This window comes from Falco biarmicus, chromosome 6, assembly GCF_023638135.1.
Source record: "Falco biarmicus isolate bFalBia1 chromosome 6, bFalBia1.pri, whole genome shotgun sequence".
Taxonomy (NCBI): Eukaryota; Metazoa; Chordata; class Aves; order Falconiformes; family Falconidae; genus Falco; species Falco biarmicus.
In genome coordinates this window covers 81,842,459-81,868,826 of record NC_079293.1, presented here as the reverse complement: position 1 = coordinate 81,868,826, position 26,368 = coordinate 81,842,459, and the positions used below count along the sequence as shown (strand labels likewise).

Here is a 26,368-nt window from a genome sequence, read left to right as displayed (position 1 = left end):
CTCATTTATGTACATACATTTGTCATCAGTGTCATCAGTGAATAGCACTATTCTTCCAGTCATTCATTAGCTTTCAGGTAGATTTTGATACTTGTGTTCCTTGGTAAAAAGATAAGTTGGTCCCAAAGAGGCAAAAACTAGTCTGTGTCACGGAAAGGTTCATTTCTTTTTCTGAAACTTTTGCCAGATGACAGCCAACTGTTCCAAGTTGTTAAATAGATGTTACTGTTGTATATTATGTTGGCAACTATTGTATCCTGATTAATTTCTTCAGGAGAAAGTGTCCCTCCCAGAAGTTTCAAGCTTTCTTCTGTCCCTTAGACCAGAGGAGTCCCTCAGGAGAGATACTATGTTATGGGTGGAGGTGAGAACAGAAGCTGGTTTTATGTTCATCAAACATTTTTTAATACCTATACAAATGTATGTTGTTTTACTGACAATTTAATATTTAAATAGTTAGCTACTTTTGCAGGTACATTATGGAATTTCTGGATGTGGAGTCCTGATGAATTTGTCTTTTACTTGAAAGCGGTGATATTTGTTTTTTTAATGCTATAAAAGTGTTAATGTTAACCCTAAACAAATTATTAAGCAGTTTCAAAGTGAGGAATTCTAAGATGGCTGAAGGTAAGGTAAAGTGGCCAAGGAGAAAAACACAACTTTTTTCTTTCTTTATGTAGAAATTCTCAAGTCTGCAGAAGAAAAAGCTGTCTCTTGAGATAGATTTTTTTTTAATTTTTATTTTTTATTTAAATCCTTCAGAGCTTGTATGCCCCAGTTCATTGCGTTTCCTAGAGTTTATCTTGGTATTGCAGCTGTTTGGTATAACCATACTGAAATGCAAATCAGATCTTACTCAGACTTTTGGTCCCTGAATACTGGTCCTTTAAGAGACTTCAGTGTGTTCATCACAGTCCTAGTCTTCTGCGTACTTTGCCATGATTGTAGGAACTGAGGTGGCTATTGGCAACCCTGTACTACTGTCTGTAATCTCTCCCATTAGGCATCCGTGCTCTCTCCTCACACAAGTCACACTGTTGGTAATTTCATAGAGAGAGCGTGAAGCAGGGCACTTTATGGAATCCAAAGAGGCTTTCCTCTCTCCTTTTATTAAGGATACAAGGTGGATGTAACATCCTCAGCTGGAGCTGTTCTTGCTCATCAGATTCTGCAGGCAGTTATTTTTGTATATTATATATATATTCTCTTAATGACTACTTCCCTCTCATTTCCCCTCAGTGGTCTGTTGTAAAATTTCATTTGATGGAAAAGAACACTATTTTATAGTGTTAGTCTGGGCATAGACTGCTAGTATGGTGCATGTTTTCCCTTTCTTTTGGTTCTGAAATTACTGACCAGGATAATGTGGATCCTGAGCCACTATGAATGGGCCAGTACAGGGACCAAAAAAAATTGGCTAAGAGCTGCCTCTGATTCGCATGTTGTTTGGGTGAGCCCAGCATTGGCAGAAATAACAGGGTAATCTCAAAGAGAAAAATGTGCCTACCATGTAGAGCGAGACTGTAAATTTTGTATTTCCACAGGATGTGTTTTGTCTCTGCAAGATGCAAAATGCTGTGAAAAAATTTTTCCAAGAAACAATTTTATATATAGGATATACCGGAGCCAATTGAATACATAGCCATGACTTTTGGTTAGTTGTACAGCAGTGTAATGATAAAATGATTTTTTGCATAGTGTCCTCTTGTTACATATAGTATACCTTTCATCTTGTTCCATTTCATTGACTTCTGGCATGAAAGTTAAAAATAATAAAAAATGCAGGTCTTACTATGTAACACTTGACTGTGTGAAGCCCTTTTGAGATAAGGGAATTCTTACGAGTCTTGCTTAATTTTAAGAACTGTGATTTTTCTTGTATTGGTACCAATGAATTTTTTTTGGGGGGGGAGGGGGAGGGCACGCCGAGTTACTGAAGAACCTTTTTCTATGTCAGTTACAAGGCAATAGCCTGCTAAGCCTCAAGGGAGCTGCAGTGAGCAACTCTCGCAGTGTGGATTTGTTGATGTAACAGCTTGTGTTTAACAGTGCTTTAGTTAATGTTGGTAATGTCATTACACAGCTGGCAGATATGGTTAAGTAGTAACATGCTGGTTCTAATTTAGCTTTGCAGTTGGTTGCAAGTGAATGACAGATGCTTCAGAAAGTCTGTAACCTCTGATTTTGAACATCAAGAGACATTGTCATTATGTCAATATGTACGCAGTCTTGTGGGAGAGTACCTTAAGACACCAGCATCTGAAAGTAAGTTAAATGTTTATTAATAAAATATTTGGAAGATGATTAAAAAAATTACAGCAATCCTTTGGATTTTATTTGTTTATTTATATTGTACCTATTCAAATTCTATGTAATTTGTGATATTCAGCAGTCTTAAATTTGAAATTTATTTTCTAATTTCAGTTTTCCTTCATAGCATACAGTCCTGCTGTATTGAAAGTTAAGCCTTAATATTCAGTTTTAGTGCTGCACTGATGCTTGTCTGTTAGATTTCTTTTGTTACTTTTTTGGTAGTGCCTGAACATGCTGGAGTGTGGGAGCAGAGGTAAGCACATGAGAATGTGAATATCAGTTCTAAGGTTCTGTAGCCTTTCTCAGCAGAGCTTTGTAAAATGACCAAGTGTCTTTATGTAGAGAGATGCTGTATAGTTAGGCAAGCTTGGCAGCTCATACACACCTTCCTCCATAGTGGTGTTCTTTTAATCTTGGACTGCTTGCAGCACACAAGCTGCCACATGTTATGGCCAAGGAAGGTTCTTTGTATGCAGTATAGATATGCAGATAAATTCTGAAGGGACTTCTTTGTTCACTGCCACATTTTAAATTGTTACAACTTCAGTTCAGATGTTTTTTTAGGTATGTTGAAAGGAATGGCAAACTGACCTTTTGAATACTTTTAAGTTTTGCGTGGCACTCATTTGCTTGCTACTGAAGTACTGCAGTTGCAGCAAATTTTATATCTTCTTATAATGTGAAAAGTCAAAACTGAATGCTTTTTAAATATTACACGTATAGGAGATAAAAAAGTAGGTCAGAATTTGCTAATGATAAATAGCTTCAGAAGCTTCCTGCAGCCCAGGAAACTTCACTTGATTGTTTTATTGTTAGAGGAGTTGCAAGCAAATTTTGTCTGTTGATATTCCAAGGCATATGCTTTGCGAAAAATTTTGGCAGATATTCTCTCCTTCCTGAAATGTTTGTTTAGGCCTTGGTCTATGTTATCTTCTATTTCATGGCAAATATCTGTGTTTCACTTCTAAAAAGTGATGTTTTTAATTTCCTGGTTTGATACAAATCTTAGCTTATAAGCAGCTCTGTGGTGGCAAAAAACCCCCAACCATGTCTAGTTGCTTGAACTAGCGTGTTTTGCTTTCTGAATTCCCAAAGCCAAAAACGTAGCAGTCAAACCCTAAAACCACCTTATGTACTACTATTTAGGAAACAAGTTTAGAAGTACGATGATATAGTCTTGCATAAAAGATTGATGAAAAGAGAAACTTACTTTTTTATGTCCTTTTGACAGAGTAGTTTTAGTTCTTCATACAACTTTTAACTGGTCAAGATCACAGCTGATGTTTTTGATGAAGCATAGTGGAATTATGTTTGTGGTTAATTTCATTTGAATATGCAAGTGTATTTTTAAAAGCAATAGAAAAGTCTTTTGGGGGATACTACATAATATATTCTACTACCTGATACAACACATTGCCTAAAATTGATTTCAGCATAGAGGCCAATGAGATTAGCCTCTTTGAGCCACAGACAAAAAGCAATTGTGTTTGAGTTTAGTTTATACCTAGATAATAGAATGCAAAAAATTAGTAATAATATTCTTGTTAGCATTGTTATACTACTAATTTATTTTAAAAGTTATAAACCCAAAAGTTATTAATATGAAGATATTTTTTAAATACTGTGAAAACCTTAAAATATCTTTAATCAGGAGAAAATTGCTTTATGCATGACTGGTTTGAAGCTAAGCTTGTCGCAACAATGATTCTGTTGGCTGCAGATGTGGAGCAAATGAGGAATAAATACAGGTAAGTATGAAGTATCTTATTTTAATTATCTCTCTTTTTCAACCTTTTCACTCCTGAAAGATCTGGTAGAAGCCTGATCAAGTCAGGAAGCTGTCCATTTCTCTCTGTAGACTTTCGGTCAGCCTGATCATTCCTTAGACCTTGTCCAACTGTTGCTGCAAACATACTGGGTAACATTTCTAAAGATACTTAAGTGACTTGGAAACATGTGTCCTATTTATTTCCATAAGTGACTTCAGCACTTAAGGCAGATACTCAGAAGAAGACTTTCTTTTTTAATTTTTGTTTTTGTGTAGTGGAAAAAGCAACATAGAATGGATTGAACTAGAGGCTTTCTTGAACCCTCTTCTGGATGTCTTGATGAGACTTGGCAGTAATGCTTACATACCAACACTGAAAACAGATAAAAGCCTACAGCTTCTCTTGAAGTTATTGCAGACCCGTTCGTTAAAATGTTCCAATACGCAAGATGGTTAGTGATATCTTCAGTATACTGTGTCTTATGTTAATTATAGTCTAACTAAAAGTAAGGTACTTACTGTTTTAAGGCTATATTGTCAAATTAATACTAGCCTAGAAGTGGTAAATGTGAAAGTTGACAATCTGGCATATCTGTTACGAAATAGAGCTGTGGGTCCAGTCCTACAGGAGCTCTTCTGAAGGTGTCCCAAGGACTGGGAATTGAGAACGTGGAAGCCTTTGAAGAAATCAACTGTTACCCGTTAAGATTAGATTAGCAGTTAGTTAAAATATGGAGAGTGTGATTGTATTACGAGTATTTATAGGCCAATGTATGGGTTCCATAAATCATGTAGACACTTCAGAAAGAAGTTAGTACAGAAACTCAGCTTAATCTGCTTAGCTGCTGGAGGTTCAGCCAGAGCCTTCCCTGAGTGCATAAAGTGATCCTGCTGGACATACTGTTTTCTGAGTTGACCGGTAGGTACTTTTGTCTCCACTAACACTATTTAGCCTGCAAAAGACAGGATGTCTCTGATTATTTCACAGTATTAGGCATGATTTCAGTAGGCATGCTTAACTTGCTTGCTTTAGTTTGACTGTGTTTAGATGCAAGGAGGTTAAGAGGTGCTCATTTACGGACAAGACTGCTGATCTGACTGTCGAGGAGTTTTGACCCCCCACAGATTGAGAACTTTTAGCTGGTAGACTTTTCAGGAGAGTCTGAACAAAAGCTATGGAGTCCTTACTACTCCTTTTGTGAGAACTTGGTCAGTTTGTAACAGGAATAGCCTTTTTTTTATTTTTCCTGAGAGCAAATTCTAATTAATGAAAATAATACTGCAATTTTTAATGCTGAACTGGAACAGGAGGGTTCTTGGTGTTTATTTTCTGCTTCCCCAGAATTTTGGGATTTTGTTTTCAGTGTTTTTATAACATGGAGTACAAGAGTAGTTTTGGAGTGGGGGCCACAGATTTAGGCTCTTACATGGAAAACAAAAATTGTTATTTCAGGTTCTGCATCCAGATTTCATAAAGATGTCTAAATGCAGCCCTGAAGTAAATACTTGCCCTCATTTTAAAAAGTGATTTATTATATTTACACCCACACACCCACACACCCCTCCCCTAGAATTTTAGCTGTTTGACTGAAATACTGAGCACTAGTTACGCAGGCTGTTAAAAGTTCGTATTGTGTGATGGTCTCTGACTGCTGAAGTGAATTCCTTCAAGTGAAACTCAACTGGAAGATGTGCCCCAACTGCCAGTGCGCATTCAGGCTACGGCAGAAGGCTAGAATAAGCCTGAAGCAGAACACTACAAAACACATGCAAGTGCATGTTAGGTTTTTAGTATCGTGAATCGAACACTCTGTGTGCCTTATTTCCTTATGTGCTTGCTAATGTAGATGTAATGGATGGCTTCTGCTTTGGGAATTTTGATGCTTGATATGCCTGATTTAGCATGTTAAATTCTGCTGCCAGAGTTCTTAAGGTACAGCAAGGCTGAGCATCGCCGTGTCTCAGTCCTTTTGAATGCCCCCATAGGTACTCCAGTACAGCTTATAATCAGTGGAGTCTTTCCAAGAGGCTTTCAGAATTGGAGTTGTAATACATGTCCGTTTGGGCTAAATTGAACAGGAATTACTTTTCTCTTCTTAGGTTGTTTCCTACAATATTTTTGTGCTACTTTGTCCTGCACAGGAGAGCCAAGTAATAAATCTTGTTTCCTCAGCCATGAGTTGACTGGTGAGGGGCAGGAAGAGTAATTCTGTAAAATACAGAAATTTTGTTTCTGTGTTGGTTAAACAGGAGGTAAAAAGTCCTGTCTGTCAAATGGAAAATGGTAAAATGAGAGGGAACAAGAAAGGAATTTAAACTTGTAAAACAAAAATAATGATTGAGAAATGTTTTAAGAATACTTTAATGGGGATAGACATGTCTGAAGTGCTTGCTGAAATTAGCAGCATTTTTCCACAGGTCTTACTGTCTGTGCTGTTAGACTTGACTATCTTAAACAGTAAGTTTTTGCTCATTATTTTTTTTATAGCATTACAGAGCCATTGATAGTGGATTGGATTTTATGTCCAACATGTTTATCTGAAGAATTTCTGAATTTTAGATGCAGATGTTTTAGTGATTTGAGACTTGTGGTGAAATGTGATAATAGTCTGACATAGTTGTTTGTTCTAAACAAAGTAAGCATTGGAAATGCAGTCCAATGAGCCATTTTAATAGAGAACATTGAAAGTAAGTACAATATAGCTTTAGAACATCTGGAAGTATGTCCCTTTGTATTTCTACCTTTTGAAGGTCTTCCATTTTATAATTTGCTACATGAAGTGTAACTCGGGGTCAACCTCAGAAAAAACCAGCCATTTAAAACCTCTGGGTAACTCTCCTAACTGCTGAAACTATTGACTGATGTTTTTAGAACAAGATGATCATGCAGAGTACTTGAAGTCCATTTTCCATATTTATGTGTTATTTCTTTGGCTTTCAACTAGCCCTTACCCTGGAAGCAGACTGAAGTGTGTGTGTGGTTAAAACATGATTTACCAGTGACCTACCTCTCTTGTGTAATAAACTTGTGTCATCTTGTTTGTGAAATGCTATGCACATGTGGTATACTTTGTAGCCTTGACTTTATTGTAGAGAAAGTGGCGCATTTTGCGGTGTTTTTGTTTTCAGTGTTAAGCCAGGAAGCTACTTGACTGAAATCTTGTAATATTACTTTCTATTCAAAGCTGATTATTTCTAAACAGCAAAAAAACACCAACCAAAAAACCACTTCTCACTTCTGTATGTAGTATATGGGTAACTGCATTTTTCTTGCATGCAATTAACTGCTGGATATGGAAACTTTTGTTCTTTATTAAAGAGTAAGTTCATTATTAAGCTGTTTGTGCAGAGGGTTGGGAATAGAATGAAGGTGTGCATTAAAAGTTGGAAAATTATGCTTTGGTCTTCTGGTCCTGTGTGGGTTTTCATTCACTAATACATGTTAAATCTCAGGAAAGAGTATCATGTGGTTTTGTTTTGTTTTTTTTCAGCCCCATGGCTTACACTGCTGAAGTGTTATAGAGCTGTTTTAAAGTATTGTTAGGTATTTGAATACTTACTACTGTATAACTTTGGTTCTGTAACTTAATTAAATCTACATGATGCAATACATTTCCTAAGAAAATTGCATTTCTATATGTTAATAAATTTAATATTATTTTCTCTTCACACAGATGGAGTATTGTTTTTTATCTGGAAATCTGTCACAACATCTGTGGAGAGTATTCTTGAATTTATTCTCCGACGGCTTACTACAAATGAGTTAAGCACTGTAAGTAATTATTATGAGACATACTTTGGTGTGGTTTTGGCCTGTTAAATATGATTTACCAGTGTTCCTAACTTTCATGTCAAATCTTCTAAGCACCTAGAAAGTCAATTTGCATGGCAACACTTCTGTTAACTTTTTTGAATGGGCAAAGTAAGTTAAAAAAAAAAAAGTAAGGAAAGTGTCAAGTAGTGTTTAGTGTCTGTAGTCCATATTGCTTGTTTCTTCTCAAATCTAAAGAAATCCTATAGTAAGAAATCATGAGTATCATATACTGTATCATATCTACTAGTACAGTTGTGAACATAAGATGTTTGGCGTTCAAGACTTTCAGTCCTCAGACTGGTTAATATCTTTATTGACTTTACCGTTTGTTTGTTGCTGTGGCCGATGCTTAAGTATATACCTCAAAGAAACTTGTGACTTTTTAAGCGAAATGACTTGATGGTACAGGAATTTGACTTGAAAAGTACTGTATTGAATGTATCAAAGAACTGCAGTGCTTTTTAGAGAAAGAGAGGGGAGGTACACGTTTCCTTCTCTAAAGGACTTCTAAGTCATGTGTAAATAAAAAGACACAAGACATGTAAAGCAAACCATCCAAACTTTTCCAGATGAAGAGGGATGAATTAGAATGTAATGTTGATGAGGAGAGTGGTGGTATTCTTGGAAGAAAATAAATTTGAGAAAGGAGGATTGGTGGATGTGGAAAAGAAGGCTAATTCTCAGTACTCAGAAGCTCAATGAAAGGTCAAGTAGGAACTTTGAAAGCGAGGAACAGATACATCAGGAGTTTCAAGAGTCTTTTGTTTTAAGACCAGCTACCCTCTGGGTACTCAGCCCCCTGAGCTGGAAGACAGGGATGAGGAGCAGAACGAAGTCCCCATGGTCCAGGAGGAAATGGTCAGTGACCTGTTGCTCCTCTTAGACATGCACAAGTGTAGGAGGCTGGATGGGATCCACCCAAGGGTACTGAGGGAGCTGGTAGAGGAGCTCACCAAGCTGCTCTCTGTCATTTATCAACAGTCCTGGCAAACTGGAGAGGTCCCAGCAGACTGGAGGTTAGCCAGTGTGGCGCTGATGTACAAGAAGGGCAGGAGAGAGGAGCCGGGGACCCACAGGCCTGTCAGCCTGACCTCGGTGCCGGGGAAGGTGATGGAGCAGATCATCTTGTGTGCCATCACAGGGCACGTGCAGGACAGCTGGGGGACCAGGTGCAACCAGCATGGGGTTATGAAAGGAAGGTCCTGCTTGAGGAACATAATCTCCCCCTATGACAAGATGACCCACCTAGCAGATGAGGCAAAGGTTGTCGTTATTGTCTACCTGGACCTTGGTAAGCGTTTGACACCATCTCCCACAGCATTCTTCTGGAGAAAGTGGCTGCTCATGGCTTGGACTGGTGTATGCTGTGCTGGGTTAAAAGCTGGCTGGACAGCCGAGCCCAAAGAGTGGTGGTGAATGGAGTCACATCCAGCTGGTGGCTGGTCACAACTGGTGTTCCCCAGGGCTTAGTGTTTGGGCCAGCCCTGTTTGATATCTTTATTGATGATCTGGATGAGGAAACGGAGTGCACCCTCAGTAAGGTTGCAGAAAACAGGTTGAGGGGGAGTGTTGGTCTGCTTGAGGATGGGAAGGCTCTGCAGAGGTATCTGGGCAGGCTGGGCTGAGGCCAATCGTATGAGATTCAACAAGGAGAAGTGCTGGGTCCTGCACTTGGGCCACAACAACCCCACGCAACGCGAGGGAACTCTGCTTGTTTAGCTTGGAGAGGAGGCAGCCGAGGGGGGGACCCTACTGCTCTCGGCACCTAACTGACAGGAGGCCATAGGCAGCAGGGGTCGGTCTCTTCTCCCAGATCACGAGTGACAGGACAAGAGAAAGCAGCCTCACATTGCGCCAGGGGAGGTTTAGGTTGGATATTGGGAAAATTTCTTCACGGGAAGGGTGGTGAAGCGTTGGGACAGGCTGCCCAGGGAGGTGGTGGAATCGCCATCCCTGGAGGTGTTTAAAAAAACATGGAGGTGTGGTGCTGAGGGACATGGTTTAGTGATGGACCTGGCAGTCTTGGGTTAATGGTTAGACCTGCTGATCTCAAAGGTCTTTTCCTACCTAAATGATTCAATGTTCTATGATATGGAATAAGAGAAACTGCAGAGGGGGAAGATCTTCAGAATTCTTTGAATTGTGACCTTTGTCACCTTTAATTTTGTATCATAAAAGGTAGAAAACCAAAACAGATTTGAAGAGAAGACCTCAGTTTAAAGATTGTAAGTCTAGTAAACTGTATTTGGATACTCTTATTGGGAAGAAAGGAGAAGACCAAAAAGCGGAAAGGACGAGATGACTGTAACAAGGAAATGGGCAAAATGTAAATTGGCATTTTTAGTATTATTTACTGAAGAGTGAGTTTAAAAAAGAAAATCTGTTTTGTCTCACAGAGGAAGTTGTATGGACAAGGGTGCAGAAATAATGAACACAAGTCAGAATTGCTTTTTGTGTTAGGCGAGTGAAAAAAGTGTGAAGTTGGGGGGAAAGGAAAGCATGTGTTTTTGCAAGGGTGGAAACATCAAGAGGGGTGTGGGGCTCTGGGGTGCTTTCTCAGAAGCATATGGGAAGTAGAAATTGAAGGGGAAATGCAAAGAAAGAAAGTAAGTCTGATAGTGGACAGTCCTCAAAATGTGTGTGTGAAGGAAGATTGATGTGAAAAGCGGTCCTGCGGCAAAGCAAAAGTTAAGTTGCATCAGGAGAGCAGTGTCTGAAAGAAAGTGGAGATTCAAAGGTGTATTTTCTCTCAGAGCTAAAGAAGGAAAAGTTCTTTCCTCATGTAGTTCTGGACTTCATGGCTTTGTATGGAGGAGTTTTTTACAATAGGTGAAGATGTTGCAGATACAATAGGAGAATAAAAAAGCGTAAGCAAGGTACTGCCATGAGATAAAAAGTAGCTGGGGAAGAAGTGCAAGGCACACCGTAGTGTATGTGCAGGGTGCGGTGCTGTGCTGTGATCTGGTAACAGAGTTGGCTTTGAACACCACTTCTGATACTCGGCCTAGCTCAGGTGTTTTCACGTGGCATTTCTTTGGGCCCAGGAAGGGAAGTTAAGTGAATGTGCCAATTAAAAGAAGTGGAGCTTTCTTTCAGAATTTCACAGTCTCTTCTGAGGCATACTGCAGAGCCCTAAACCATAAAGAACCTACAAGTTGAAAAGATCTTAAAAATACCTTCCCAGCATCCCTGCCCCTCCAAAACACCCAAAACCAAACAAACCCAGAATTAAAGAAAGTTGTTCAACTGCAATGACTGCTGTTGTTTTCCTTCTGCTGTCATTGTTACTATTAGTTTTCTTTCTTTTCAGTTTAAGTTTCCTCCTCTTAATGCTTTGGTTTACCTTTTGTTTCCTCATTTTTAGGTTGGCGATCTGGATCGTTGCGATCTATACTTGGCTTTAATTCCAGAGATAGTCAATTTGTGCTTTCAAGTTGGCTGGAAGAAAGGGCCATCTATCAAGAATTTTATTTTGTCCCTCACAAATGCATCTATTCATAATCTCCAGGAGAGAAGTTCTGAAGAGGTAATTTAACGTTATTTACAACAGTAAATATTAATACAAAAGAAACCCGTAAATATTAATCTAACTATATAAACTACTATAAATATAATTTACTGTGTAAATAATTTCTTATAAATATATTTTATTATACATATCAATACATTATGAAATAATAAAAAGTGAGTATGTATATGTATTCGCTAACACATGTGTCTATAGTTGGCAGTGTAATATTAATGTAAAATATTAGTAGCTAAGATTTTTGATACTTCTGTGTTCTTTTGTTATATTTTTTAGAAGTCTATATAGCTAAAGTAAAAGTTTAGTTGTAATAATGTTTACTCAAAACCTTTTTTCTCAAATATGAACCAATCTTACTGTGGAAGTTACTGTTAAATGAGAATGCCTTTTGTATTAATGATTTGTTAAATTTTCAAGCTGGAACATACAGAGAAAAAGAAATTCCACAACCTAGAATTGCTTTGGCTTTTTCATATAGTTATGTTCATTGTCCCATAGTTGTATGTATTAGGCTAGTATATCTGAAATAGATACGCTATCAAAAGGTAAGGAAACATTAATAACTTTTATAAAATGTGGAGATTTAAATTAAGATTTAATTTAATTTTAAATTTGTTGGGCAGTAAAGTCTGGTATTTTCTGGGTTGAATTATTGATCAAGAACAGTTAAGAACACATTAAAAGATCACAAGTATTTGATTTGCTAGGTTTACTTTTCTAAGGGAACAGAGGAAGACTTAACCAAAGGAAAAAAAAATTATAAACATTATGTGAGTTACATGCTTATTCCAGTTTCAAAGTAAACATTTTCTGGGTCAAACTTAGTGTTTACTGGAGGCCTCTATCAACTTACTTTGCATTCAGTGGAATTATATTATGATGATTTCTTTAGTTGCACGTATAGTATGTCTTCAGTTTAAGAAGAAAAAAAGAAAATGCTGAGTAATTACAAATGAGAAGATCTTTTCTGTGCTCTAAACAGCTGAAGGTCACTTGAAGATATTTAAATAACATTAAGTTTTTAACACTGTTAGGGAACTGTATGCTTATTGACTTTTTTTATTGAGACTTTTTATTTCATGCCTCCGTGGATATGTGCATTTATCACACAAAATAATCATAGTAGGTTTTGTGACCTTTTAGCCTCTTGGAGCAGTTAGCTTGTGGTATTCCAAATTTCAGCTCTCTTGTTGCATTGGGTTTCTGACTACATGGACCCGCATCTTTTTTCTAATTGCTATCCAGCAATATATATATATATGAACAAGATAGAAGTGTTCCATCATAGTCAAGCTAGGTGCTTGCACTTGATGACTAAGTGACTGTAATTTCTAAGATTTATACTTCTTTAAGTGCTTGCAGTTTGTGATTGATTGCGCTGACCCAACCAAGCAAAGCTGTATTATGCGTAGGGTAAGAAAATAAGGAAGTAGAAGGATGCAGAGTTGCTACGTTGTGATGTCTGAGATGATACAAATAGGAGGATTATCAATTGTATCAATAGGTCATTTGTATCATATTAGAAGAAATAGGTGCATGTGTTGTTCATGTGTAATTCGGTTTTATATAGGAACCGAAACTTAAAGAACAAATTAAAAAAGCAGCTAGCATGGCCTCACTTGCAGCAGTTTGTGAGATAATGGATCAGAAGCCTGAGGCACACCTTGAATCTCTGCCTTCTGTGGATGCTCTGAAGAGATTTATTTCTTTTTCTCAATTCAATGAAGTATTAAAGAAGCCATCTTACTTTGAAGAAAAAAGTAGGTACGTCTGTGCTATAGCTTCAGTAATTCTCCAGAATAAATTTAATTAGCATTGAGCAGTGATGAGCAGTGATTAAGAATGCTGGCTTCTCCTGTTCTTTTCTTTGATAACTTCTTGCCACGATAAAAATGAAGAATTCTGAACACAAACTATTCATTCAGTTGTTCTTTTGTCTTAACATTCAGGTTTTAGAACATTAAAGCAGCTATAACTGATCAGGCTAAAGGTTCTTTTTCTCAGTCCTCTAGTGCTATGAAGCCAGAGCTAGCTTTGAACATTGCATATTCTTATACCAGCTTCAATACATGCACTGCACAGAGCCATAGCATGTATGCAAGTGAGTGTAAATGGAAGTTATTTACTGTTGGGGAAGGGAAGCCCAGAGCCAGCCTGAGGGCTAAAACTCGAATACTTGGGTAACAAAAAAAGATGACCAGCTTATAGTGATGTTTCGACTGAATACTCTCCCAGATGCTTGACTAATGACTGCCTAAGCCCAGAACAGATTTTTCTGTGTTTAAAAAAAAAAATTATTTGTAGATTTCTCTTCCATTAACTTGTCCAGTCTCCCTTGAACTTATGTAATTTTTAGTGTCTTGAAGAAGTATGGTGAGTTTGTACGGTTAAACTTCCTGGTGGAGTATTTTTCAGGTGGAGGAATTTTCAGGAAAAATTAATGAAATACATATTTAAGAATAATATTATTCTTACAGCTTATGTGAAGAAACATCTCAAGGATGGGGGAAAATTGTTGCACGCTATATTCATGACCAGTGGGTTTGCCTTCGTTTTATTTTAAATTCATACCCAAGACTGGCTCAGGAGTATGAAGAACCTTCAGAAATGTCATTATATACAGTTGAAAGGTCAAGAAAAATTCTACAGCTGGCATTAGAAGCGCTAACTATTCTTCCTTCAGACCAAATTTTACCGGTGTTTGACTGCATGAAAGTCCTTGTTCCCAAGGTAAAAGATAAAAACAACTGCACGATATTAAGTTTTGGGAGTGCTTTTTGTCAAATTTAACACTTTATTCTTTTTATTTTCAGCATCTGGATTCATCGGAATCTCTTTGCATAGAAGCATTTGATTTGGCTTGGAAAATGATATCCTCTTTGAGCAACACACAGCTAATATTTTGGTCCAATCTAAAAGCTTTTGTTCAGTTAATCTTTGATACTGAGATTCTCGCTGCTGCTGCAAGTGCAAAGGGTCAAGCATATGCCAAAATAAAAGAGGTCAGTTTTAAGAGGAAGGGAACATAAATTTTATCCAAATCTAATAATGTATTTTGCTGCTTATTTTCTCTTCAGCTATTGTGAATTTTTCATTTCCAAAAAGGGACTAGTTTGAGAGTGTTAAGACAAAAAATCTGAGAATTAGATTGAGGATAAACAAATACATTGTTTGTTCTTGTAACACAGAAAATAAGTACAATTTCTTCAGTTTTTAGGCTGTTCAATATCTTTTGCATTCAGTAAAACAGATTTTTTCAGTCTTCTATTTTTACATTATGCACTTTGTCTTGAATATTTTGTTAAGGATTTGCCACCTGAACTGTCACAAACTATTAATATTCTGGAAGAATTACGCCTTTTTCTCATAGTTTAGTCTCTGTGAAAATACTTTCTTAAATGAGAAGTTAGAACTGTTCACAGCTTCCATAGGTGCTGTTGATTAAGCCAACTTTAACTGCTGCTTTAAAGGCGCTTTTTTCCTCTGAGCGTCTGGGTGTAGAAAACATAAAAATCGTAGTCTCCTTAGAGTTCAATTTAATACTGCACGGTAGAGCTGCCTCCACAGTTAGGAAGAGGAAAAAAAATTTTTTTACTTTTTTTTTTTTCTTTCTCCCCCCCCCCCCCCAAGATGCATGCAGTTTTCTGTACTCCAGAGTTCTTGCATATGTCACGGTGTTCTTTTTTCATTTTGAGTCACTGAAATGATGTCTAAGTGAAACTAAGTCACAAAACTAGGATGTTGGTTCATCTTAGCTTTACACACTGGGAAGTTGTTTACTATTTCTTTTCTAAATAAGCTTTCTTGGGTTTTTTGGTGGTGGTTTTTTTTTTTTTCCCTCCGAGCATCAATTAAATGTTTGTGCACAACAGTCCCGAATGACTGTAAGACTTTTACCAGAGCAGTAATACATTACATATTAGTTGCCAGTATATATGTATGCTTAGACTTACTGTGTTACATGCTGCTTTGTGCTTGGCACAAAAATCCTGCTAGGAGGGGTTGCAGTTTTGCTTTGAAGTCATCATAAGTAGCTCCGTTCTGGTGTCATCACACTCTTAATGGTAAATAATAGGAAATGTCTCAGCTTTATTTTCAGCCCAGGTACTTCAAGATTATTTTGAATAAAACAGAGAAAAACAGATAACTTCCTAGCTATTTAAAATTGCTGTGATATTTCCAGCCTTAAGAATCTTAAAATACAGTCCCATTTATTTTCTCTTTGTTCTTTTTGAAAACTTGCTTCAGATGAATGTTACTGTAATCTATTTTAAACAGTAGATAACATTTCAGTCTTTGTTTGGACCCAAGCCAAAATAAGATAGGTATGCGAAGACGGTAAAGTCTCTCTTCAGTTCCAGGCATTGGTTAGCTTTTTCTTTTAATGTAGATCTGTAATGGATAATTGTATGCTCAGTGTTGTAGTAACTGATAAGCTGTAGTTAGCTTTTTTATTTTTCTTTGATCTTAAATTTTAAGTACTTCAGAATTACTGTCTTACCTTCAGTCTTAGTATTTCAAGCATTATGTAAGGTGTATTTTGCTGATGTTGAGAGTCTGGAGTCTGTGTGACAGCTATCCCATTGTCTGCAGTGGGACATACCATGACAGCAGGCATCAAGGAGCTAAGGTCTCCTATAAACATAGGGGCATCTGGTTGAGCCACCTTCTGCCCCTTCATAAGAAAATGAAGATGAAGTTCCCAAGCAAGTGTCTACTTAGGTATGTTCTTATCCCAGCCCTCAGCAGTCTCTGTTGCCCTTGTGCCCTTGTGCAATGGCTATATAGGTTTAGCTAAAGAGAAGGGAAAATTCAAACTGCCTGATTTGTCACAGAAGCATAATTTTAATTTCGTCTACCTTAGTGCACTCTTTTTAATAATGGTTAGAAATGATGGAACAAAGGAGCATTTTTGAGCCAAAAAAGGGAATATTGCTGTGGTAAAATCCGGAAGGGTTTCTGCAGAGGTGCCCAGACCACTGTGTTCTTAAGCTTAATTTCTTCTGCTGCACTTTTCCTTTGTGATTATTCAGATGTTAGTTGTGCTAGATCTTACATTTCTTAAATTCCTTTTGTGTGTGCTGGACTTTTAATATGTTAATGAGACAATTGAGAAACATTCCAGAATTGAGAAAAGCGTAGTAAATGTCATGCAGCTTCCCTAGAGGCGAAACACAATAGTTCAATTTTGGAATTATTAGGGGAGTTACAATGCCTGTCTCTGCACTAAAAGAAAAGTTTAAATTCTTTGTAAAAAGACCAAATGTTTCTAGGGTGTGGGTTTTTTTTCCCCAGAAAGTGTTTCTTCAGAGTGCGTTCCAGTATTAAATTTAAGCTTTTCATGGGCTTCTTGGTGCTTTAATTCTAGCAATTCAGAACAATGTTCTCTATAAAAATGGAGTTACTGTCAAAGAACTGTCATGTTATCAGAAGTATCATTTTGGAGCGAGGAAGAGAGTAAGCTTTGTCTTGTAAGAGCTGTCACACCATCTGGAAAACCATTCTCATGGACAGCTCTAACTGATGATGTGTAAAAAGGTCTTTATAACTCCCCCGCCTATTCATTCTGAATCTCCCTGTCCTCTCCAAAATGCTTGCAATTTCTTAGAAAAAAAAATACTTTTAAACTGAAGTTTACCCTTGCACTTAGCTTAACGAAGGAGTAGGAACAGAAAATTCTGGGGCTGCTTTTCTCGTTTTCTTTTTCTCCTCCTTGGGGGAATTCTAGATAGCAGTTCCATATATCTTAAATATGCCATCCTCAAAAACAAAAAGTAAATGGTAGACATTTTTCCACTTTTCCACCAAACTTAACTATGAACTTTTAACTTCGGCATGAATGTAATCCTCATTAGACAATTAGTGATATGGCTACCTATGGAAGAATTTTTCTGTAATTTTTTTTTTTCTAAATTGGTAAGGATTAATTAAAAACACCAGGTTTGTACTTGTGAAGTAAGCCCAGGTGCATTTGTTCAAGTTACCAGGAGATTCTGTGTAAAGCATCTGGTGTTAAATCTGTTTAAGCAAAGATCTGTTGTGTCTGTTGTTAACATAAGCATGTACCGGGCCAATTGTTGCCCGCTCACTTGCCCTTAAATCAGGGAATTGTAAGTAGATTGAAGACAGCATTAAACTGAGGAGAGTTAGGATGCAGAAGATCATCAGATCTGTTAAAATAGGTATCACTGCAATAATATTCCAATAATTCTAGCACTTCTGAAAACTACATTTTGAATCGTTTATTTCTTCTTCTTTTCAGATAATTTTTAAGCTCATAGATATGTCTGCTACAAAGACTGGAGTCTTCAGTGTGGTCCTTAGCCACTGTTGTCGATCTTGGATTTTTCCCACTGTTGATGAGAGAAGTGCCTTGACAAATGCTTTCTTAAATGCTGGAAGTTATTGTGAACTTATCACTGAGGCTTGTGTCTTTGGAACTGTATTTAGGAGAGATCAGAGGTACTAAAAAAAATACCTTTGTGATTGTATTTGTTACAATTTTGTGTGCTTTGTTTTCTTTTAAACTTTGAGATAACTGTTGAAAGTTTTTGTATGCTATTCTGCTAATTTTGTTACTTTGCGTTCTTTCATCTGCGAAGACTTATTCAGGATGTGCATGCCTTCGTAGAAAATCTTGGAGAAAAATGTGCAGCAAATGTTGTTACTGAAAGGTAATAATTTTGAGGCTCCATCTTAAAATATTCAGTGTGAATTGTCTTCACTGTAGTTATGATTGGTGCTACAATAGGAAAGATGCTGGGTTTGAAGTCAGCTTCTTATCATAAAATATCTTGAGTTGAAAGGGACCCATAAGGAGTATATTAATAACCTTTTAAAATATTTGGTTAAAAGGAGTATACATCACATTATATTTGTAATTCAAATACAAAATGTAGAAAACTGCTAAGTATTTTCAAGAAAATGTATCCTACTTGTTAACCTGAATGGGACTACTTCCTCATTGTTTCACCTCATAATACTTCTTAGGTTGCAGAGCTGATATGTACCTTACTGTAGGCAAAAAAGTTAAGAAACACGGGCTGTAATGCAGCCAGATTGGGAGCTTGGCTTAACATTGGTTGTAGGCCTTTTAGGTTACATACTGGCGAGAGGCTCTGCCTCTAGTTTTTGAAACAGGGACATTGGATTAATTATTTATTATTTTTTTTGTAGTTTCACTTCCACCTTTACTCAGTGGAAGAAGTTCAGAGAAACAGTTCTAACATAGTGTCTTGAGGAGTGTTAGTAGTTGATAAAACCTGAGCTTTTAAAAAAATCTACTGCCAGAGACTTCACTATTCCTGTATTTTCTCTCAAAAGCTTCTTGGTTTTCAAATGTCTGGTTGTGACAGTCTGCAGCTGTGTGATGCTTTGTTACCTGTCATTATCTACTCTTGTTAACTCTACTATTGGCATTAATTTTTCCAGATGTCCCCAAGTAACTAATAGGAATCAAGTGTTGTTTTGGACTAGAATATTTGACCAAAACTGTAAGCATAAATTAGTTGTTTAACATTACAGTTTACAGGCACAAAACTTCAAATACTTCTTACGATATAGCTGTTTCTGTTTCATTTTAAACACTAAGATTCTATTAAAGACCTATGTATAGAAGCAGGGGCAGGTTGTCTGGAACTCACTGGTTTTCTTCATCAACGATGATGAACAGCCTAAAATTCTGGTTCTGGGTATTTGCATATTTTCTTACTACAGATTATCTTGATGGCTGTATGTTCAAGAATGGTGCTTTTTTGTAATTTAGGAATTATCTTTCCCTGAACAAGTAGAGTTTACTTTAATTGATATTTTACAGTACAAATCGAGATGATCACTACGTTCGGGTTTGTGCTATTAAATTTCTGTGCTTGTTGGATGGATCAAATACCTTGCATAAGGTGTTTATGGAAGACATTTTCATCAAACTACTTGATAAGGTAAGCTTAATTTCTCTTGGTATATAAATGTCACATTAGTACAATTAAAAAATGCAAAGTATTTACAGTTGACAGGATGTATTTACAGCTGTTTGTGTAGCCTGTCTAGATTTGCCCAGTAATAGCACTTTTTTTTTTTTTTTTGTTATGAGGCTGAAGTTAATTCAGCCAAACCAAAATAGTGAAAATTGTCTTTTGGGCCTATTTCTCCCTTCTCAGTGGATTTTCTGACTTCACCAATCGTTATCCAAATTGTTCCATTAAGAATCTTCCTTTAGGCTGTATTTTGAAGCACTGCATTTCACTCTTAACAATTGCAGACTACCTTTTGAACTGAGCGCTGTTGTCTCTTTAGAAGACCTTTATAAAAAGAAGTAGTGGAGAAGATTGGAGTCTGATTTCCTTTGTATCCTGGCTGCTTTTGCATTGGCAGTAAAGTCAATGATAAATTAGCATATCACCCACGCATTCTGGTACTATAAGAATAAGAAATGGGTGGTCCTTCATTCCTGTCAAGTAAATACTGGAGGAGAATGGATAGTATTTGTGTAAGACTGATCAAGTAGGGAAAAGTAAGCTTGAAAAGTGATTTCCTTACTTGCTTACGTATGAAGTTTAAACATAAGAAAATAAAGCGTATATGCATTTCAATACTAATATAGGACTTGGGTTACCAAATTATTTTCTTTATAGAAGTTAAGGAAATAGTTTTGGGTGCCATATATTTTGAAGGTCAAAAGAGTACGTAGGGAAAGAAGCTATGCAGAACATGAATTTCAAATCTTTCTAAAGCTCCATTTATCTCATTTTATTTTCATTCACATAAAACATCTTATGGCAGAATATAGATTTCTGTCTCAAAACTAGAGCTGTAGTTACAAGCTCATCTAATTGATAGCATGACTAAACCCATCTTGTAAATGTAGACACGGAAGTAGAAATGTTGTCATTTATTAACATCTTTAAGCTGTCATGTAAGAGCTAGAGTCTTCATCCTCCATTTTATGTAGTCTTATTTTAATTATTCATATACAGTAGGTGCTGTAAATTCTTCAACTTTGTGCTATTTAAAGAGTCTTTAATAGCTAACATTTTGGTAAAAATACTAACTGGAACTGTAGGGTTTTTTTCAACTTCCCAAATTTCTCATGGACCAGCTTCAAAATTTTAATCTAAATACATTTTTTTTCCCTTACTTTCTATTTAAGGCTGATACTAGCTGTGCACTAGACGCTGCCTTCTCAAAGTGTATTTCCATGTATTCAGTTTTAAAGGAAGAATAAATAATAAACTTTTCCATTTGCTTTTAGGATGAACTGGTATCCAGATCTAGAACACGCTATTATGCAAACTCTTTACAACATAGAATTAAAAACCGGGTATGGCAGACACTCTTAGTTCTTCTTCCAAAGCTTGACCAGGTATTACTCTTCACTATGAATTTTTAAGTAAATACCTACTTTCAAGAATAATTTGATGTCATGCAAACTGCATATGTTAAATTACAGCAGGGTATAAAAGCATGTAATCTCTTGTGGCTGCTGTAAAATTTTTGTGTGGTTTCATTCTCTCCGTCTGAAATCATGGATTTATGACCCATTTCTAGAGGTCACTGAAAACTGGGTCTTGAATTTGTGAGTTGTAGGAGACTAGATCGTTCCTGTTAAAGCTAGCTAGAGCTCTGTACTGACAATCTGATTTAAAACTTTTCATTTAGTAAAAATGTGTCTGCTTTATGAACACTCAGGAAATTGAGAAATTGTAGTTTCATTTAATGCTCCTTCATAATAAAATGTTGAAGAAGTGTAATAAAGAAGTTAGATGGTTCTACGATGCTCTCATTAGAGTATTAAAACTATCTTAATACTACGATAAAGCTGAGAATTTTATTTAGCATTTTTTTCTTCATGGAAATAACTAACATATGCATTAAATGATTATCTGATTTTGTTTTCTCAGAATTTTTTGTGTGGAGCCCTTGACAAAGTGTTTCAGGCTGGATTTGGTAATAATCAGGCATCTGTGAAATACTTCATAGAATGGATTGTTATCTTGAGTCTACATAAATACCCCCAATTCCTTAATAAATTCTGGGATTGCTTTTGCTATGTAAGTAAGAAATTTGGCATTCACTTGAAGAATAATTTGAACAAAAAGGGTACAGTTTGTCTTCACATACCTTATTTTCTGTGTATTCCAGTTTTTCTTTAGAAGCAGTGGGTTGTTGAGCAGATCAAATTAACTTGGTAGTCAGTCTGAACTATAGCCTGAGACATTTAGAAATTTGTGATATAGAAGTAGCTGAAGACAAGCAAATACTTTCACTGGAGAGATTTCCTTTTATAATGTACCACTCTGGACAGAGTAGAGCTGCCATAGTGAGTCAGCGTACTCCTTGGCAGTTGCCAGGATAAGACCCATCAGGAACACATGGATGTCCTAGAGTCTGAGTTTGTGAAGATACTGCACAGTCACTTGTGGTTTCCCCACCCAGCTTTTGTTTTCTACATCTTGTGTTGTCAGTGGGAACATGACTTGCATAACACATACTCAGTTTGCAGCTTTTAATATGGACTTCTCTCGCAAACTGGAGTTTTGGAATTATAGTACCCAAAAGTCGTGAAAGGGTTGACTGAGGAGAACTGACTTACTGGCATTTCACTTTTATGTCTTGGATTCTTCTCTAAGTAATTACCTGTAAGAGTTGGCCTATAGAAATAGCAATAGTCTTGTATTTTAATGTCCTTGAATTTGTAGCATTGTATATGTGGGCTGAGTAGAAAATGTATGTGCTTGCATCTCCTCCATTGTATAGGAAGACATTACTTGCAGTGGTGCCTCTGCTGAAGGTCACCACTTGTAATAATTAAATGTAGGTATCTTCTTTTTCATTAAATAGCCTAGTTGCTACTGTAGGTTTTTTAAAAGCCAAACGGTAGGATAAGAATTAAAATTAAACTTCAGAAAATGGGAAAACTGTATATATACGGGGTTTTTTGCCCAAAACCAGGCAGTTTAATATGGCTGTGAGACTATTTTGCTTACTAGCGATGTGTGCTGTGGTTTTGGGGGTTTTTGTTTGTTCTTGTTTCAGGATTTTTTGTGGGGTGTTTTTTTCTGCACAGGGCAAAAATTTCACTTGCAGTTTAGAGTTTATGCTTTTTGGGTTTTTAAGTGTATAAAGATGCCTTGTCATGCCTATTTGAGCTGATGAAAAGTGCTGTAAGGGGTGTGTAACCTTTTCCTATTTCTGAGTTCCTTCTAAGAGCTCAGGCAGCTGGAACTGCTATCATCTTAGCGGATGGTAATCTTTTGGGTCAAAGTGATCTCATGCTGATAACAAATGTACCGAATCACAGGGGGCCCATTTAAACAAACAGAGCAAACAGAAAACATGTCAGTTTATGAAAAAGGAATACAGATTGTATTTTCAGAGGCTATCCTGGAAAACGGTAACTCTGAAAAGGATTTTCAGGATCATATTGAAAAATAAGCTGAAGTTGAGCACCCAGTGCAGTGCTGTGACAAAATGGGTGAATAGGAGCCATATCTGTAAACAGAAGTGGTGAACAGAAGTTGGAAATGCATTTTTTCAGTATAGAGTGTGGGGGAGGTTGATGCTAGGCTATTCATTCTGTGTTCAATACCTGTCTGTGTGATGCCATGGAAAAGCATAAACACTGAAAACAATCCCCAGGCTTTTTATTTGGTTAGGGTTTTTCAAGGGTAGGGGGAAATACAGTGAATTTGAGTTGAATTTTAGCTCATTTACACTGCTGTATACTTCATTCTTACAGATGTGCTAGTAAAAAGCAATTAATGTGTTAGAAAAAGTGAAATCTTAACAGTATGAACTTTGCATTTTTGTCAGTTTTGCTGTGGAAACGCATAGTTTTTTTAAACAACGTTGATACTGCATCTGCAGAACATGCTGTAAAAACTTCTAGGGTATGAAAACGTTTTATATATGCATATTTCTTGTTCTTTTGCTTTAGGATGAAGAAAAGCTTAAAACAAGTGTCTGCACATTTTTATCGGTGTTATCCCACTTTGACATTGTTCTTCAGAATACCTCAGAGAAAGTAAGTTTGACTAAAAGTGTTCATTTATTCAGTTGTACTGTATATGGAGTTACAAAATAAAAACAGTTTTTGTAGTCTGCTTTCAGAACCTTTTTAATACCTACTTCCTATTGTAAGGTGTCCTTTGATATGGAAAGTACTAACTCTTCCTGTCACCTTTTCAGTGTATTTGGCTTATGAAAATCAGTTAAATGGCAGGTGTTCTGGATACATAGGGTCTGATTTGCTGTGAGTTTTACTAGAGTAGCCACTCCAGTTGTAACTGAACGTGTGGATGCATGTGGGTTTGTTTTTCTTGCTGCTGCTGTTTAATCTGCATGAGATTGGCCAGAGATAACCTCAGAAGGAGGTGACCTTTCTATTAGAGGAACAACACCTGAACCAATGTGGAGTTCTTTGGCAGTAGCTAGTTGATACTACATTTAGAAGTCTTTATTTCAAATTTTCAACTTTTTTATTGAAGTTTAAAATGTGAGTATGAAATAGTTGTTACATTAGATCAACTACTTAACATCTGCAGCAATCCAGGCATTTCTGTTACTTTTTTGGTGTTCGCATACATTTGCAATATCAGCTTTCTAAGTGCTAGAAAATCAGGAGTAAATAGAGGTTTCTGTGTATGCAGAATAATATTTTTTTTTAAAGTAAATTGATACATTTTCAAAACACAAGTGGGACTGTAAGTCTGTGCCCTAGCAGGAGGGAGGGAGGGAAGGAAATCATGACCGTTTTCTGAAGCCTGTGTTGGCACATTTATGTAATGTTAAAGCTTTGGACTTTGTGAAAGGCTGTTATTTGAGGAAGCCGGTTTCTTGGGGCACTCTTACTTCTCTACTTCTGAGTGGTACATTAAGACTTAACATAAATGAAAGAAACTTCTTTATCTTTGGTTTTTTAGAAGCCAGCTTTGAAGAAAGCCCTCATAGTTGTTCTACAGTGGTGTTTCAACCATAATTTCAGTGTTCGACTTTATGCATTAATTGCCCTTAAAAAAATCTGGGGCATGTGCAGAATGTTGCATGTGGAAGAATTTGATGCTCTGACACCAGTTATTGAATCTAGCCTTCAACAAGTGGAAAACATGCATGGCACAGGGTGAGTAAAATTCTTCTGACTTCCAGCGTAACATTATTCTTCTGAGCCATTTGCAGCAAGTTTAATTTTCTAAAACAGCACTTGGTGATTTCTATGGGGATTTGGAGGGGCTGGGGCTGTGTTTTTAATGGTTTAAAAAGAAACCAAAACTTGGAAATTGAAATCTAATTATCAGCAAAGAAAATGAGGCTGTAATACCACACAATTTATCACTTCAAGTACAAGAGGGAAAACTCAAGGCGTGTTTCAACAGTGTTTGTAATTTAGAGGTGGGATAAAAAAAGACAGTCAGGAGTGCTTAATGTTCTTCCCTGATGGGTTTTGAAGCGATAAAATATATTATTCCAAACTTCCTAATACAAGTAAATTCTCAAATATAAAAATCCGAAATGTTTTCGGTGTTAATATTTGAAAAACCTTCTGTGGGACAAAAACGGATGGGAAAAGAAATTTGGGGTGATGATTAAAATGACCTTTAGATTACTGAATTTTGTACTATCTGTGTATCAGCCCTATTTTTAGGTGTTAATTAAAATTATTTAGAATTTCTGACTGTTTTCAGAGTAACTGGCAGTCTTTTCTTCTTTTTTGAGAACATCAGTATTCATTTCCCTAATCAATGTCACTGTTCCATCCAAGTTGGCATGTCAAGACATGGGATAGAACAAAGCAGCAGAGGGAAGAGTCTGCTTTCATTTTTTTGACAGCTAAAAGTTGTCACTTAACTATAGACTAATATTCAGTTTCCTTCAGAGGCCTAGATGGGATACTTCTTCTTACCAAACTTGCTTCTTTTCACAGTAGATTATGGTCCTTTCTTGAAGCATAAATAAAACTTATTTCCTAAATGCTGTAGTATTGGGGTTTTTTGCTTGGGGTTGTTTTTTGCTGGGTTTTTTTTGCTTTTGTTCTTTTTGTGGTGGTTTCTTTTTTTGTAAAATTGGTTTCTTAAAGTGTTTTCTTTCCTGTACAGTGTATAGTAAATACAGTCAGCTTGCCTTGTTCCTATTCAACAATTAAAATAAAATCCAGTATGTTGGCTTTTTTGCGCATCTTGCATTACTTTCTGCAATTGCAGGAATGCTAGAAGGAACTGGCAGCGAATCCAAGATCACTTCTTCTTTGCAACATTTCATCCACTGGAGGATTATAGTCTAGAGGCAAGTCTTGAGACTATTGCTGATCATTGTATATGTGTAGTTTTGCAACTATATTTTTATCTTTTTTTGTATGTTCTAATGTAGCATGAATAATGACCAACTATTATTCATTTAAAACTCTGAAAAATTACTTCGCCTAAATCGGGATGGATTTTAGACTAAGACTTCAGCTTAATTCTCTTAATTAATATTGTGTTAAAAACCTACATCAGTTAAGAAGAGGTATGTGTGATGAATGTGCCCATCTGTGTGAGAGTTAATCAGGTTTTGTATTTGTGGCTGGAAAAGGTACTTCTAATAACTGAAGAGCATCTACTTAATGACATCTTGTTTGTTAGGATTTTTGAGGCATGTGTTCTTAGAAGTAACTTGAGGTTGCTTAACAAAATAGCTCTTTGATGTGACCAGGATGCCAGCATATAACTTCTAGAGCATCTTTCGTAGCTATCCTTTTTACTGTAGCTTAAATAGCTGACAGCTGAATAAAGCTGAGGGAAGGTAGGCAAATCAGGGTGCAGTTAAGAAGAGAGAGAGGAACTAAGCTGAAGATACAAGATAAACACGAATGTGAAAAGGGTTACATGTATCCTTGTGCAAACAGTGCCATCTTTCAGAGAAGGGATTTGTTGTTGTAAGTGGTGTTCTGTGAAATACTGTTGTGAACACTTAAATA

The 26,368-nt window shown here is 36.6% G+C and overlaps 1 protein-coding gene across 1 annotated transcript in view; it reads left to right on the top strand.

The window, feature by feature from the left end:
• Positions 1-26,368, top strand: part of TARBP1 (TAR (HIV-1) RNA binding protein 1) — a 40,913-nt gene that overhangs the window by 9,160 nt on the left and 5,385 nt on the right. The window contains exons 9-25 of the mRNA XM_056342611.1: positions 275-364; positions 2,127-2,265; positions 3,965-4,061; positions 4,358-4,533; positions 7,756-7,853; positions 11,260-11,421; positions 12,992-13,185; positions 13,899-14,151; positions 14,235-14,423; positions 17,684-17,883; positions 18,024-18,095; positions 19,238-19,358; positions 20,669-20,779; positions 21,318-21,467; positions 23,354-23,440; positions 24,339-24,535; positions 25,614-25,695. Coding sequence (XP_056198586.1) covers positions 275-364; positions 2,127-2,265; positions 3,965-4,061; positions 4,358-4,533; positions 7,756-7,853; positions 11,260-11,421; positions 12,992-13,185; positions 13,899-14,151; positions 14,235-14,423; positions 17,684-17,883; positions 18,024-18,095; positions 19,238-19,358; positions 20,669-20,779; positions 21,318-21,467; positions 23,354-23,440; positions 24,339-24,535; positions 25,614-25,695 — 2,418 coding nt within the window. The remainder of the gene's footprint in view (positions 1-274; positions 365-2,126; positions 2,266-3,964; positions 4,062-4,357; positions 4,534-7,755; positions 7,854-11,259; positions 11,422-12,991; positions 13,186-13,898; positions 14,152-14,234; positions 14,424-17,683; positions 17,884-18,023; positions 18,096-19,237; positions 19,359-20,668; positions 20,780-21,317; positions 21,468-23,353; positions 23,441-24,338; positions 24,536-25,613; positions 25,696-26,368) is intronic.